Consider the following 16,502-nt stretch of genomic DNA (forward strand, 5'->3'; position numbering starts at 1 on the left):
GTTCCTTCCAAGGAAACCTATTTGTTAAAACTTTTCCCATTTTGAAGTAGAAATTATTATTTTGAGGAGTCATATAATTTTGTATTTTTAACCTCTATTTAATAGCATTTTTTAAAATGCTGTTTTAAAAAGTGACAAAGACTGTAATGGAAGAGTTATAACAACCACTATTTGTTGATAAAGTGATTATGTACATGGAAATTTGAATTCACAGATAAATTATTAGAATTAAGTGAAATGCAGAATGTAATTGTGCCATATATTACCAGCACGCAGGAAATGAGAAACTTTGAAAAATTCCACTAATAGTAACAGGAAAATATTAAACACCAGAGATAACCAACACATGTGTAAGACCTCTATAGCAAAACTGTATAACATGGAGAGAAAATTAAAAAGAAATGAGTGGAAAGATACCTACTATATTCAAGTTACGGGAAGATCCAATATTATAAACACTTTACTTCTCCCCAAACGGATCCATAGATTCCATGAGATCCCAATTAAAATTGGAACTATTTTGTTTTGTCTTGTTTTTGTGGCAGTGGGGGTAGAACCCAGGGTCACTTGACCACTGGGCCACATTCTTAGTCCTTTTCTATTTATTTTGAGATAGGGTCTTGCTGAGTTTCCCAGGCTGGTCTCAAGTTTGTGACCCTCCTGCCTCAGCCTCCCAAGGAACTGGGATTATAGCCATGCACATTTGCACCTGCCTTGAACCATTTGCAATGGACATCAGCAAGCCAATTATATGATATTGTGGAAGTAGAAAGGCCAGAAAAAATCTAGGTGGTTTCTGGGGGAAGAAGACCGTTTTGCTGAATTTCATGACTATTATATAAACCTGCAATCTTGGAAACAAACTGATCCTGAAACAGGATAGGAAAATTGAACAATGGAGCAGAAGAGATGCCAAATGTAGCCCACATATTTGGCCATGTGATTGACAAGAGAGGTCTCACTGCCCAACAGTGGGGACAGGATGGCCTCTCAATAAAAGGAGTTGGGACGTGGGCCTTTTGCATGGGGGGAGAATAATCCTACTTCCAACCTCACATCATATACATATTCAGTAACAAGTGAATTTGGAATCTCAATGTAAAAGGCAAAACAGTCGATTTCCTAGAAGTAATGAAGGACAATGTCTTATTGGGCCCAATGTAGGACAGACACATCACAGTTCAACAAAAACATTAAAGGAAAGAATGGCTACATATTGGTTCAATCTGACTACATTGTGCTGAGGATACATACACACACACACACACACACACAAGTCAAATTTGATGGCATTAAAATGAAGCACTAATGATCATCAAAAGATATCACTAATTGCCAGGCATGGTGGCGCATGCCTGTAATCCCAGTGGCTCTGGATGCTGAGGCAGGAGGGTAGTAGGTTCAAAGCCAGCCTCATCAACTTAACAAAGCCCTAAGCAACCTAGTGAGACCCTAACTCAATATAAAAAGGGCTGGGGATGTGGCTCAGTGGTTAAGCACCCTTGAGTTCAATCCCTAGTACCAAAAATAAATAAATAAATAAATAAATAAAACACCACTAATAGAGCAAGTAGGCAAATCAGAGAGAGGGTATTTGCAATACATAAACAACAATGTTTCTTATCTAGCAAATGTGATGCACTCCTATAAATCAAAAAAGAATGAAAACTCAATAGAAAAACCACCAAGACATGGACAGGTGTGTCATAAAAGAATATATCTCAACTTACTCAGAAGGCTAAGGCTGGAGGATTACAACTTCAAAGCCATGCTGGGAAACTAAAAGAGACCCTATCTATAAGTAAAACTTTTAAAAGGTTGGGGGTATAGCTGAGTGCTTGTCTAGCATGTATGATGCCCCGGGTTTAATCCCCAGATCCCCCCTCAATACACACACACACACACACACACACACACACACACACACACCAGAAGCTAGTCAACTGGCAAATAAACATATGAAAATGTATTTAATTAATTATTTGTTAAAGAAATACAAATCAAAACCACAGTGAGATACCACCTCACTGTGTTAGGAGTGGCTATTATCTTAAAAAACAAAACAAAACAAAAAAAAAACCCAGCAAGTACTGATAAGGATATGGAGAAATGGGAACCTTGTATACAGTTGGAATGTAAATTAGTAGAGCCATTATGGAGAGCAGTGTAGAGGTTCCTCAGAAAATTAGGATAGAATTACCATTGGACCCAGCAGTCCCACATCTGGCTAAAGAAGACCTGGAAGAAATAAATATCTTCTCTCCTGTGTTTATTGCAGTTCTATTCATAATAGCTAAGATATGGAAACTAACTAAATATCTATCAACAGATAAGTAGATAAAGAAAATGTGATATACATGTACATGGAATACTATTCAGCCATTAAAAAGGAAATTCTGCCATTTACAACAGCACAGACGAACCTGGAAGACAATATGCCAAGTAATAAAGCCAGTCCTAGAAAGATAACTGCATGGTTCCACTTCTATGAGGTGTTTCAAATTGTCTCAGAGTAGAATGGAGGTTTCCAGGGATGCAGGGAAGGGAAGTGGAGTTGTTCTTCAGTGGGCAGAAAGGTTCAGTTATACAAGCTTGAGTAAGTTCCAAAGATCTGGCTTATAGTACAGTGCCTGCAGTTAGCCGTGGAGCACTGCAAGCGTAAATGTGTGTTAGGAGGGAGATTGCATGCTGTGTTCTCACTATCATTAGAAGTAAAAACAAACCTCGAGGAAACCCTAGCACACTCTCCCAGGCTGACTTGGGGAGGGCAGGAAGCTCTAGGAGCACCCAGGGACCATCAAAGAGACACAGGCCCCACGTGGGGAGGCCACTTAGCATCCTGTACTGAAGGTCAAAGATGCTTTCCGGCCACAGCAGGATCTGAGACCTGCACACCAGGCTTTTGTGTCAGTTGTGGTTCCACACCAGCAGCCCCCGGTGTGCACTGTCACAAATGTGTGTGTGTGTGTGTGTGTGTGTACAGAACAACGTGGGTGTGTCTCCCATGCACCATAGGGAGAGAAGAGGCCAGATGTCAGAGGTGAACCCACAGTCGTTCCATGGAGAGCATGTTCCATGCGGGCACGACAGAGCTCGGGGTTTAGAAGGATATGGGGCAAAGCCACGAAGACAAGTAGGAGAAAACCACTTGTCGGGCTCCTTGACCTTGGTTGGGGCAGGGGCTCCAGGGTCCTGGGAAGCTCCACACCTACACCTGTTCTTTGTGGTTTTCATTTTTGTTTAGTGTTACGTCATTCATGTCGTTTTAAAAGACAAAGGTTTGTTTCATTGTTTTTAGGTAAGAAAAGCGGGCTAATAGGCCAGGTTTGGGCAAGACTGCGTTGTGTGCTCCTCTGAAGTTGTTCCCACGAGCACCCCGAAGCTCCGGGGCAGAGGCTGTTGGTCTGCTTCCTGGCTGGGGTTCCAGGTCCCTTCTCCCCTGGCTCCACGTGGTGGCCTTGCCAAAGCCTGGGTACCTGGTCGATGGGCAGGTCCCAGGTTCCTGCTCACTCTTGGCCGTGGAGGGATATATGGCCTGCCACTCAAACTCCTTAACTAACTAGACTCACTTCTAAGTTTGTGCTGAATGGGCCAGGACAAGGGGTTTGCCAGCCACATTCATGGAGCTCACTCGGCAGGTGAGGATTTGGACAGGTGGAAGAGAGACAGCAGCGGGAAGTGGCATTTGTGCCACCACCAAAGGGGACACTGTAGGATCAGAGACCAGGAGGTGAGGACAGCTGCTGAGAGGTCTGCAGAAGGCCATTCAGGTGGCCAGCAGTGCTGCTGAGACAGCCTGGGCAGGCGGGGACCTGTGTATGGGGGGTTAGGGAGCAGCATGCGGGGCTGTGGCCAGGTCACCTGAGGGAGGCATCTCTGGACAGGACCAGGTGACTAGGACCAGGGTAAGGCAGAAACAAAGGCACCTGTCCTATTTCTCTAGACTCGGCACCCTTCACAGACCAGCGGACCTTGAAGGAAACAGCCAGCTCCCTTGCTGCTCAGCAGCTCCTGAGCCATCCCAGTGACCCTCCTGGAGGGGCACCGGCCCCCCTGGCCCCACCCTCCCCTCCTGTGACTACCGCACCTCAAGACACAGCAGCACCAGCCGCCAGCACCGTGTCAGAGCCAGCACCAGGGACTGCCATTCAGGCAGGGCGTCCAGGGACCCCTCAGGAGCCAGCCAGTGAGCACGAGGCTCCCCAGCCACTGGCCAAGACTCACGATGCCCAGCGTGCCGCCCAGCCCCTCAGCATGGGCCGAGGACCTTGCGCCCCTGTTCTGGAGGCCTCCCGAAGTTCTGCAGTACTGGGGGAGCCGGCCTCGGCCAGGGAGGTCGGCATTCCCGCAGAGCCCCTGCCTGCTGTGGCCCCAGAGCCCAGTCCTCCCAGCGGGGGCCTGCAACCTGCCCCTGGTCAGCTGCCGCCTCAGCTCTCCACGGCAGTGGGAGCCATCAGCCTGGCTGCCTCCCAGCTCCCCAGCCCACCACTGGGGCCCACTGCCCCTCCACAGCCGCCCTCAGCCCTGGAGTCCGATGGGGAAGGGCCACCCCCGAGGGTAGGCTTTGTGGACAGCACCATCAAGAGTCTGGATGAGAAACTGCGGACCCTGCTGTATCAGGAGCACGTGCCCACCTCCTCCGCCTCCGCTGGGACTCCCATGGAGGTGAGCGACAGACCTCGCCCCGGAGCCCCTGGGAGGAGACCGGCCCCACCACCAGCACTGAGTGAAGTGGCTCCCAGAGCTCACCATGCTGCCTCAGCCCTCAGTGAGCAGCTCACCCACCCCAGGGAGGCTGTCCTGGGTGGGGACAGGGGGTGGGCAGGCATCCCAGTTATGCAGGGCCACCCCCAGCCACGGCCTGACCTGACCCACTCTCTTGGTGACCCACCCATGTAATAAGAGGCCTCTGTTTGGAGTCTTGCACCAACGTCACAACCCAGCCCGACTGTCTGCAAGGAGGCGGTGGGCCAGGCCGAGGACTGCCCCAGAGACAGGAGGGGAAGTAGATTTGCAGTTGAGTTGCCAAGATGTCGGCAAGCCAGGCTCACAGCTCTTCCCTTTTGTGTCTCTTTCTTCATTCAGTTGGAAAAGTCAGAAACAGCCCCTGCAGGATGGGGCCCTGTGGAGCAGGAGCGGGAACAGGAGCAGGGCGCATCCTCACCAATGACAGGTAGCTGGCTCAAGGTCATGCCTGACCCTGGGCAGGGTCTTAGGTGCCACTTCCTTCCTGGGCCTGGAACCTCCTGCATTTGCACCCTTGCTCTCGAGGCTTTAAGGCATAAAAGGATCTAGCATCTAAGAAGGGGCCCAGACATGGCATTTAGTTAATACCCACTGAATTCTAGAAGAAACTATACAATTACACTCCAAGCAGAAAAAACCCTTCTTGGAAACCTGAAAGCTTAATGGGTGGGTGCTAAGATATGTAGGGGGCATGTCTCAGGCCCCCAGTGTCCCTGATGACCAATGTCTAAACACAGTGGACGTCCCTGGGCCAAAGGTTTCTCCAGCAGGGTTACCAGGTATCCACAAATGGCCATGGTGATTTTGGCTAGCATGTGGGTGGGGCGAGAAGGGGCTCTCCCGAGACCCAACGGGGGTTTCCTTGCACCTCTGTGGAAATTCCTTCATTGCCTGAACTCCTGAGTCTCCATCCTAAGTGATCTGGTCTAACCTCGAAGGTGCGAGGTTCCTCCTCAGCCTGGAGCTTCCTGGGGGGATTGGAAGGATGAGAATCAGGATCCAGCTAAGACTGGAAATAAAATGGACGTGTGGGAAGCTGGTGATATTTAGCCCAGAGATGGGGAGGCAGAGACCGAGGCGGGAGAGGCCTGCCCCCACCTCCCGCCAACTGCCCTACTTCCCCTTGGGGCGCTGGCCTCACCTGTGAGAGGTGTCCCACAGACCCCTTCTGCAGATGAGGAGCCTGGAAGCCCTGAAACTTGCACTCCAAGGCAAACTCGGGAGGGAAGCTCTGAGAGGCAGCTTCAAGGTGGGAACAAGTGCCTTTGTGGCGGTCAGAGCTGCCCAGAAATAAGAGAGACACCCCTTACTTGTGGTAGTCGCGAGCTCCTCCTCATACTTGGAGTGTACAGAGGTGGGTTGCAGGATGCCCCCCACAGGGATGCAAAGAGGAAAGTCAGGTGTGGCCCACAGGTGCCGGATGATCAGACACAGAACCTGACATTGAGATGGCGGGGGTGACCGGGGGGGGGGGGGTCCCCAGCCTCCCTGGGGCTGATTGGCTCTTGTGTCCTTCTGTAGCACATTGGTTCAGCTCCAGCCCCAACCTGTCCCTGAGTTTTCTTTGCCACATGGGGTCTTGGCTCTGGCCGGTGCCCATGCATCAGCTCATGGGGCTTCTCTTATTGGCTCCTCATGGCAGTCCCAAGAAAATAGCTGGAAATACTGTGCCATCCATAGAGGGAGGACACTGGGGCAGCTGCAGGAGCAGCAGGCACTCCCTAGGCATCAAGGAGCAGGGTTGGCAGTTGGACCTGTTGACCTGCTTGGTGGGACCCTCCTAAAGCTGAAGGGCACCTGGGGAAACAGTGCAGGCCCTCCCGAGTGCAGAGGGCGTGTCGTGTTGGGGGGCTCCTCCCTTCCTCAAGTCTGTTCACCATGTATTTTCAGTCTTAGAACAAGTCAGCTGGGTAGGGGTTGGGCTCAGGGTTGGAGCACTTGTGTGCGAGACTCTGGGTTCAGTCCCCAGCACTGCAGAACACACACACGCACGCATGCATGCATGGACGCACATACACACACGCGTGCACACACACACACACACACACCAGCTGCCTTCCCTGCCCAGCAGTGGCCCTCCCAAGGGACTCACCATGGCTCTTTCCACCATGAGCCCTTCCTGTCTCTTCCCCTGTCCCACCCCCAGTAATGCTGTCAATGTTCCTACAGCAGAATCGTCTTCCAGCAACACGCTGGGCTGTGACAGTGACGGAGGGCAGGTGGCCTCAGACTCACCTGCAGCACCCAGTGCCCCCCAGGTAAGGGTGGCTTTTTTGACATGATGTTAGGCCACCTGGTGAGCTCTGCCCTCAGCTGGTATTTTCACGAAATCTCTTTTCATTTCCGCTTGTATCCAAGGGTGTCCCTGCTTCCGCAAGCCCCGCATTCATGGAGCCCACGGACCCGAAAGGCAGGGTCCCCGGGGAAGCCCCAGCAGAACCCATGCAGAGCTCTCTGGAGACGGACACAGGAGGCAGCCGCCCCAGCCACCCGCAGAGCCACGAGTCACCTCGGAAGCAGCCAGGACAGGACAGCAGCTCACCGGCCAAGACCGTGGGCCGCTTCTCGGTGGTCAGCACGCAGGACGAGTGGACCCTGGCCTCCCCCCGTGGCACGAGGTACTCCGCCCCGCCTGACGTCTACCTGGACGAGGTCCCCTCCAGCCCTGATGTGAAGCTGGCGGTGCGGCGGGTGCAGACGGCCTCCTCCATCGAGGTCGGTGTAGGCGAGCCTGCGTCCAGTGACTCTGGGGACGAGTGCCCGCGGAGGAGGCCCCCGGTGCAGAAGCAGTCCTCCCTGCCCAGTGGCGGAGGTGTGGCCAGCGACTTAGTGAAGAAGGCCACTGCCTTCCTGCACAGGTCCTCGAGGGCTGGTTCACTGGGCCCCGAGACTCCCAGCAGGGCGGGCGTGAAGGTCCCTACCATCAGCGTCACCTCCTTCCACTCCCAGTCGTCCTACATCAGCAGCGACAATGACTCCGAGTTCGAGGACGCGGACATAAAGAAGGAACTGCGCAGTCTCCGGGAGAAGTACGTGCCGAGGCCAGCGTGGGCCCTGTGAGCCGTGCTGGATGGAGTTAAGGTCCTGGATGGGCAGGCATTCACTTGCAGCTGCTGGTCAAGGGGTCAGGCAGTGACGAGGCCCACTTAGGCCCGTCCCTTTGGCCGGCTGGGTGAGGAAAGTCCCTCCTTCAGGGTGTCCTCCACACTGTGCTGGCTTGACCCTGCTGCCTGCCTGGTTCTGGCTTCTCAGGGGGCTACGCCTCCCCTCTGGTCCCTTCATCCCTCCAGTCTTCTTCCTCGGTCACCCTCAGGAAGGACATCTCTCATGAGACAGATGCCTTCCTTCCCGCTCTCTCACCGTCTTTCTCTCTGCTGGCCTCTGTCTCTGTCTCATCCAGCAATCATTCATTCTCCCCGTCTCGCAGTTGGGGGTTACTGCCACCCTGAGGTGTCCAGGAGGGGGAGCCTGGACAGTGAAGCTGGTAGGGGTGGCTAATGGGACTCCACAGTGGCTGGAAGGCAGGCTGTTGAGTGCTGTCTGGGCTCAGAAATTGCACATGCCCACAGGAGGAGCTACGCACCTGTCCCAGTGCACAGGGAGTGTTAGAGACACTGAGGACTCGCTGTGTGTCGACAGGAGCCATGTGGGGGTCGAGGAGGGGCCAGCTGTAGCATGGGAGATCCAGGGTATAAAGAGTTGCCAAACCCTAGGAATGTTCTAGAAGGCAGCCCCAGCAGCTCCATCCCCCAGTGGAGCCAGACAATGGAGGGGCCCAAGAGGCACCACCTGGAACCGGTGGGAGCAGAGGGGGCGGGGTTCCTGGGCACAGCCTTCCCAGGGTCCAAGAATCAGTGGTATGGAATCAAATGAGGGGTGAGGCCTAGAGGTGGGGCGGGCCTCCTAAGGTGGAAGCCAGGGGAGGGGGAGGGGGAGTTCCAGAAGCACCTTGAAGGAGGGGATTCAGGGAAATGGAGAGAGTGGGGAAATGGAGCCCAGGGGGAAGGAGTGATCTTTAGAAGTGGGCAGGGTAGAATTTGAGCCTCAATCTAGTATAAAGGGGACTTGGTTGCATCTGATAGGAAGTAGCCAGTGGTCCCAAGTCTTCCTTGCCTCAGAACCCCCTGGACCTTGTTAGGATGCAGGTGCCCGAGCCTCAGGGTTTTGATGTGCACCTTGGGATTTCTTAAGAAAGACTTTTTCTAAAGCAAACACGGCAGATTTAGAGGATGCAGGAGCTGATGTCAGAACTTGCTCCCTTGTGTCCAACCACGAAAATCATGTTTTCCCAGCATAAAAGGAGGAGATGCGCTGTGACCCCCTTGTTGGGGCAGCTGGTGGGGTTGGCACCTGGCCTCCCAAAGCTCAGCCCAAGGCACGGGAGGGTGGTGGGGAAGGCAGCCAGCAAGTCCTCAGGGAGATTCCCCAAGGGGCCTCCGCCTCCTTCCCTTCAGCTGTCTTCGAGATTGTCCCAGCTCATGATCGTGACCCAGAACAGTGGACCCAGCAGGGCAGAGTCCAGCCTGGAACTCCAGGCCAGTAATAAGTGTTTGGTCAACTCCTTCGTGTGGCACTGTCCTTCCTCTGAGACGCCTTCCCTTAGCAGCCTTATGTGGGGCAGATAACTCACAGATCAACTAAGGCAGCCTATTTCTCTTCACCTATGCTAATGCTCTGGGCTTTTGTCACCAGCCTCAGCCTAAGTGTCTATATGGAGTCCTCTGTGCCGCCCTGGCCATCAAGGCAAAGGCAGTGTTTAGGATTCTGGATATTTGAAAACTTCAAGTTGCTTAGTTCCCCTGCATCAATGCTGGGGACCCCCTTGCCTTGGCCTGGCTTATATAAACAGTGCCATTTAAAGCCCCATGTGGCCCTTCAGTGGTCCAAGGTAGAGACACAGGCACTGCCACCCCACGTCACCTCTTCTCCCCCCCGCCCACCGGCCACCTCCTGCAGGGGAAGCCCACCTGCCCTGCCTCTCTCCCTCCTCCAGGCACCTGAAGGAGATCTCAGAGCTGCAGAGCCAGCAGAAACAGGAGATCGAGGCTCTGTACCGCCGCCTGGGCAAGCCACTTCCGCCCAACGTGGGCTTCTTCCATACGGCGCCCCCGACTGGCCGCCGGAGGAAAACCAGCAAGAGCAAGCTGAAGGCGGGCAAGCTGCTGAACCCCTTAGTACAGCAGCTCAAGGTCGTGGCCTCCAGCACAGGTCGGCCTCTGGGGGGAGGGCTGCTGTGGGTCTGGGAGGGCGGGAGCTGGGGGACCCCCAAGTGAGCCTTGGGAGGCAGACTCGGTGCAACTGCAACACCGCCAGACCTGGAAGGACATTTGGGGTTCACTTCTTTCCTGATCGCCTTTCACTGGAGAAAGGAAGTTGTTGCAGGACCAGGGGGATCACCCCCACCTCCCCGGCCTCTGTGCTTGGTGCAGAGTGGTGAGATCTGTGTGGAGGCAGAGGCTGCTTGGAGCTAGACCTTAGCCCCAGGTGATAGACGGCCAGAAGCCCAAGGTTGCTCTTCCCACCTGATCCTCCCTGCAGGAAGCTGCCTAGGACAGCAGGCTGCTTCCTCTGACCCCATCTGAGGCTGATGTCAGTCTGCTCCTGGGTGTGAAGCGGCTGCCTTTGGGAAAGGTGGAAGGATGGGGATGTCCTCCTGCCTGGACATGGTAGCAGCCAGTCTCTGGGGCTACACTGGTCTGGCTCCAAGGCAGTGTCCTTGCATGTCAGGGGTTCCTCTGAGGCATCCTGAATGGCATTTCCAAATGCCATGAGCCCAAACCCCCAAGCATGCCCTGTGGGAAGGCATGGCAAACTAACCAACCACACGCCATCCACACCGTGCATGAGTTACACACATTCGTTGCCAGATCCCAAAGCCAAGGGGAGACTTGTTTGAGCGAGAGGTACACAGGCTGCTTTGGGCCCAGATGTGTCTCCTGCCAATTATTTGCACAGCACAGGTCCGGCATGGCACTGGGGACTGGGGGAGATGGGGCACTTTCTTTGTCCCCCAACATTCCATCCAGGAGATCAGCCATGTGCCCGTTTTCTGCAGGACTCTCTGAGCTTCCCCAAGGTCACCCAGCAAAGAGCTGAGAGCAGACCCAGCCCACACCCTCCCCTCTCCAGTGGCACCTCATGGTGCCTGTCACCTCTTCTCCCCCCCGCCCAGGTCACTTGTCTGACTCCAGCAGAGGCCCTCCCGCTAAGGACCCTGCCCACGCCAGCACAGCCCCGTGCGCGAAGGCAGTTCAGACCCAGCAGCCCTGCTCCGTCCGAGCCTCCTTGTCCACAGACATCTGCTCCGGCTTAGCCAGTGACGGAGGCGGAGCGCGTGGCCAAGGTGATTTCCAGCTTGCCTGTCTCCGAGCATGTGCCAGCCACCTAGGGCCTCAGTGGTGTCCCAGGAGCACGCCCATATGTGTAGAGGGGACCAGAGCCGCAGCCGAGGCTGCTGAGCAGCTTTGTAAAGAAAAAGTGGGGGGGGGGAGAAAAAAAGAAGATATAGTCTGTGGATGCCAGAAATGTCACTGTCCCCCATCACCAGGTCTTGCCGTAAGCTGCTCAGAGGCAGGTGATGGCTTTGCTAGATGGGCCTCTGGGAAGTGGCCAGAACTGGAAGGGGTCAGCCCGATGACAGGGAAAGGACAGGGCTTGGCCTCTTGCTGTGTTCTGCCGCGCCCGTTCCTAGGCACCGGCTGCCCTGCCCCTGCCCGCTCCCCACAGCGGAGCCCAACGGTGCTAAACACCGGGTCCTTCCAAAGTCCACGGGACGGCTGGGGGACGAGGGCTCAGCTCTCAAGCTGGGAATTTGGCCCTGAGGAGGAAATGTTCTCTCGTCAACGCTGCCGTGGACGGCAGCAGCTGCTCGATAAGGCGCTCTCCTGTCCTCACCATCTCTGTCCAGAGAAATCATGGTGACCGACGCAGGTGCCCCGCCCCTCCCCCCACCTGCCCCTCTCCTCCAGGCGTCTTCTCTTCTGCTCCTACCGTTGCCTCCTTCCCCTCCCATGGTCAGTGGCTTTGGTGCTCGGGCTGGGCTAGGTGGAGCCGTGGATGTTAAGTTACAAGGCTGGTGTGGCTGTTGGTGTGGAGGAGGAATCGCAGCAACCTGTACTTGATGCGTGTCTCTCTGTTTTCTTCCCTTTATATTCATTTGCAGGCTGGACGGTTTACCACCCAACGTCTGAAAGAGGGGCCTATAAGTCTAGTAGCAAGCCTCGTGCTCGATTCCTCAGTGGACCCGTATCTGTGTCCATCTGTCTGTATTTGTTCTTTTGTATTTTCCCACCTCTTGGCCCTTGGTTTGTCCCTTCCCCGCCCCCGTCTTCATTACCTCTCATACATTTCATAGGATGCCTCCCCTACCCCTTGCAGTCACCTCCTCAGTTTGAAAGGTGGACCCCATGAGCCCTTCCCGTTGAACACCACCGTCTGCCCTACCCCCAGCCCCAGAAGGCCGTGTGCATGCTCTTGGCTGCGCCTGGGCACCAGAAGCACGTGCAGCGGCACCCCCGCCCTGCCACAGGCCCCTCTGCCCCTCACAGTGCCAGGGCACTCTGCATTTCTTCCGTCACCTCATTTATTTGATTTATTTTTCTTACGTTGGATGTAGTTTTCTTTTCTGTTGCAATTGTGGCCAGTATACGTGTCTGCTGTCCCCCAGTTCCAGCAACAACAAAAAGATAACCCCAACCTTCTCTAGATGCACGGTGTGTTGCACACGTGTCTATACTCTGAGGACGTGCATGTAGCAGGCCGGTGCAGTCCTAAAGGTCCCTGGAGGTTGTAACCTCTGCCCAGGGGCTACAGCCCAACACCCAGCTCTGCGTCTGCCCACTGTCCTCGCCCTGCATGTGGAGATGCTGAGAACCTGCTGCAGGGGCTGGGGTTGTAGCTCAGTGGTAGAGCGCTTGCCCAGCATGCACAAAGCCCTGGGTGCAGTCCCCAGCACCATAGAAAATGAAAGTTACAATTTAAAAAGCATTTGCTCCAGCGAGGGCTTCCTGAGACTCCATACACACCCACGCAGGGAAGTCTGATCCCCTGCACTGCTCCTCACCCCCTCTTTAACTCAGAGACATGAGACTGACATCTTTCCCCCAGCTCTTCCTTGGGAGCCTGCATCCTGCTTGGCCCCTTTTTCTTCTCTACCCAACTGGAGCACTTTGCTGGATGTGCCTTCCTGACACCCCATCCCCACCCCAGAACCTCAGGGATGAAGTCATTGACGCAGCTCCTTGACCTCCAACAAACCAAACCCGAGTTCCAGCTTCTCTCACACACTCTAGGACACACCCCAAGTGCCCAGGAGTGCACACCTGCTTGGGTCACACGATGGTGCGGCTTATTTTTAACCCTCATGATGATTGGCAAATGAATCAAAAATTGTGCACTTTTTAGGTTTTTGTCTTTTTTAACAGAAAAGTTGAACTTTTTGACAATTGGATTGGAGATGCTGGTTTGGGGCACATGACTTTTTGCTTGTACAATAAAGATACATTGTGCTTGTGGGGACCCAGAGGCCATGTTTGCAGTAAGTAACCATTGCCATTACCACCCCATCAGAGGCCCATACGGATCATCATCTTCCAGGTGGGGACAGGCCGAGGGCACTAGGCCACTGTGCGAATGTCAGTGGCTTCCTGTTGGCCTTTTGTCTGTTTGATGGGCTGCCCTGTTTGAGCCGCGGTGGTGCCCAGCTGGCAGCACATCTGTGTGGCTTCTGGTCAGTGGCTGAAGTGAAGGTGGACCTGGGCTGGGAGGCCTCCCTTGTGCATCTCTCCCATCCTTCTGGCAGGCCAGCCCTGTCCCTGTTCCCAGCCTTGTCTGGGCCCTGCTCCCCTGGTGCCTCTCTTGCTTTCCCTGGTACAAATGCAGCTCACACTGGGGTGGTCCCCAGGGTTGAAGGCACCTGGGTATCTGGGTGTCTCTTGTCCCTTGAATGGCTGCCGTTGGTCTTGGGAATTGAGCAGAGCACACGGTGGCTTTCCCAGTGTGTTGGGTGAAGCAGTGTAGTGACAGTGGTGTGACTGTACCCCTGAGATTGGCACTGCTTCTCTACGCCAGGTTGTGTTTTTAAAGGGTTTAAAAGGTGAGACAACATGGATAAAGGCCACGGAATAGAGTGTGGAATGTCTGAGGCAGGTGTGGCTGGTCGGCCTCGGGTGTGGTGGCTCTGCCTGCCCTGGCCTTGAGCATGTGCTAGTGTTTGTCCACAGCCTGCCCTTTCAGGTACACCTGGCTGTTTCCTTCTTTTCAGATGATCACACAGCCCCATGTGCTCTCAGGTAGCTGGGCAGGCAGAGCCCAGATGGGCACCAGCTCTGGGTACTTCTTAGTGTAGAACCTGGTCTGGGAGAGTGCCGGCTCAGCAGCCAGGGTGGGCTGGAGGCCACCAGCCTCCCCTGGTGCTCTGCAGGATGTAGCGGAGAGGCCTCCTGGCCGGAGTGCTGCTGGCCCCTGGGTTATAGAGCTTAGGGCTTCTCTCTGAGCTCTCCATTTGTGTGTCTGCTGGCTCCTGAGTAACTACAGGAGTGACCAAGAGAAGGATGCACTTTGAGATCTGTGAGGACTGAGCACTAAATACAGGGGCTAGAGGGAAGGTCAAAGTCTCAGGAGCACGTGAGGCCCAGGGTAGTCAGATTGCATGGGTCTGGAGGCCTGGAGGAGGGATGGGCCCTCCGGGTAGGGACAGCCTGAGCAAATGGTGAGGAAGATGCCAGAATGTGCCCAGCTCTGTGGGGTCAGGGGTGATGCTACAAGGAGAGGAGGAGCTGAAGCTTAGGGACAGGTTGGCTGGGGAGGAGGCATCTGGCCCAGCCCAGCACTTCTTGATAAAACCTAGGGAACGTTTCTGTCCATTGCCTTCCTTAGTGTGGGACACCCTCGCTTCCTAGAAAAGAAAAGCCTTAAAATGTGCATTATATTTTAGCATATGGAAAGGTCTTGGCTTCCATGAAGCTCAGTGAAGATGCTGCCCAGACAGGGTTAGTTGAGGTCAGAGGGTGGGCTGGGGGACCATTTAGGGCAAAACCAAGTGGAGCAGCAGGTGGATCCAGAGGTGGGTGCTGACCCCAAGAGGAGGAGCAGGGAATGGGTTCGTGGCTGCAGTGAGTGGGCAGGCCCTAGGGGAGTGTGGACCCTGTGTCAGACACTCCCATCGGCACTGGCCCCGTACCCAGCTGCTCACCCACCAGGCCCTTCCTTGTGGTAGCACATCCTTGGTTCTGACTTGGCACTTCCTGGGTAGATCTTGGTGATTTTCTCAGCTTGAGAATATGGTCCTTGATGTAGAGGCAGCCCAAAGGGTGTTTTGATCTTGGACACCAGCACCGGGCATCTGATGCTACTCGGTTGAGTAAGACAGACCCTTTGGAGGTGGTGACAGGGTTGAGGTGCGATGCCAGGGCCAGCCAGCAGTGGGGAGTCCAGGAGGGCTAACCCTTTGGAGTCTGTGTGGATAGTGCTGCTCCTGCAATTTTTGTGGACTTTGTCAATATTTGATCACTGACATAGAAAAAGCACATGTGAGGAGCTGCTGTAGGCCTGACCCACTTTCTATGCCATCTGTCCCGGTCAGACATCCTCAGCTTTGAATGCTTCGTGCCCAAGGCATCTTCTGTGCTGCCAGCCAAGGTCTGGATGGTGGTGGGTGCTAGGAAGTGGGCTGTCTGCCTGTTGTGAGCAGCGTGGTTTGTTTCAGAGGACTCTGCAGGGCAGGGCAGGGCTGGGGCCTCACCTCACTGCAGGGACAGACAGGTGTCCCCAGAGACCAAGACAGGGTCTGGTTTCAACCATCACGCTCTGGCTGGCTCTGTCTGCTCTCCCACTGCTACTTTGGGGACAGGAGCCCATGGGTGTCTATCCTGACTCAGCAAAACGTGGGGGATCTGGTGGGGACTTGCCCATCAGATGCCCTCTAGTGGGCACAAGAAGGGCAGGGCTCAGGGCAGAGATGCTTTGGGGAGGTAGATTCCACTCCACCTAAAAGAGGGAGCTGCTCCCCTGAGGATTGACACCCTGTGCTGAGAGCAGGGGTGTCAAGGGACAGGCAATGAGTTTTCCCAGAGGGTCAGAACCATCTGTGCCCCTGTCATCTGGGGACAGGGTTCAGGAAGGCCATGGAGGGCTAGGCCATCTGTATTCTGGTTACTGCAGTTCATGTCAAGGAGGGATATGGAAGGTGGGAGCTCTCTGTGTTGTAGCCACCTGGGGCCTGAGTTGGGAAAGGCTGACCAGCAACTGCCCTGTCTAGTGTTTGTCCCACTATGACAACAGCCAGGAATTAGTCCAGGGGGCAGGGCCACCAGCCACATTGAAGGTCACACTGCTGCAGCCGGGGAAGGGGTCCAGATGTGACATATCCCTCTGTCTTAGGCTGTCTGGATGGTTGCAGCCTACACAGAGCTACAACCCCACACAGAGCCCTAGGGGACATTGGTGATTTGCTGATCGAATCCTGCTTTGGGGGTTTGAGCCCAGCCAGCAGCTACAGACCTCAGGTTCTCTCCCTCACTTAGGAAACAGCCCTTTTGCCTCTGAAAATGCTCCCCCCTCCAGAGGGGATCTGTCTGGACCCCCTGCTCACCTCTCTCCTTCTCGTTTGAACAGTAGGGTCTCCAGCAAAGCACCTACCCCTTTTCCCCCGCAGAGACCACACAGAATGGACTGAAAGACTCAAGTCAAGTGCGTTTGAGCCACAAGTTGCCAGGCCCAACACACAAAGCCCAGGCTGGGCTCAGGCCCGGGAGCCC

The 16,502-nt window shown here is 54.7% G+C and overlaps 1 protein-coding gene across 11 annotated transcripts in view; it reads left to right on the top strand.

Annotated features, from left to right (window-relative positions):
- Window positions 1-16,502, top strand: part of Wnk2 (WNK lysine deficient protein kinase 2) — a 119,427-nt gene that overhangs the window by 88,473 nt on the left and 14,452 nt on the right. For 5 of the 11 annotated variants that reach the window (XM_076836499.2, XM_076836500.2, XM_076836494.2 and 2 more), the window contains 7 exons: window positions 3,944-4,665; window positions 5,086-5,173; window positions 6,916-7,004; window positions 7,105-7,775; window positions 9,740-9,954; window positions 10,919-11,089; window positions 11,909-12,007. In XM_076836499.2, the coding sequence (XP_076692614.2) occupies window positions 3,944-4,665; window positions 5,086-5,173; window positions 6,916-7,004; window positions 7,105-7,775; window positions 9,740-9,954; window positions 10,919-11,089; window positions 11,909-12,007 (2,055 nt within the window). The remainder of the gene's footprint in view (window positions 1-3,943; window positions 4,666-5,085; window positions 5,174-6,915; window positions 7,005-7,104; window positions 7,776-9,739; window positions 9,955-10,918; window positions 11,090-11,908; window positions 12,008-16,502) is intronic. The other 6 variants (XM_076836504.2, XM_076836501.2, XM_076836502.2 and 3 more) reach the window with 3 other exon arrangements.

The sequence above is a fragment of the Callospermophilus lateralis genome, chromosome 17 (genome assembly GCF_048772815.1).
Source record: "Callospermophilus lateralis isolate mCalLat2 chromosome 17, mCalLat2.hap1, whole genome shotgun sequence".
NCBI lineage: Eukaryota > Metazoa > Chordata > Mammalia > Rodentia > Sciuridae > Callospermophilus > Callospermophilus lateralis.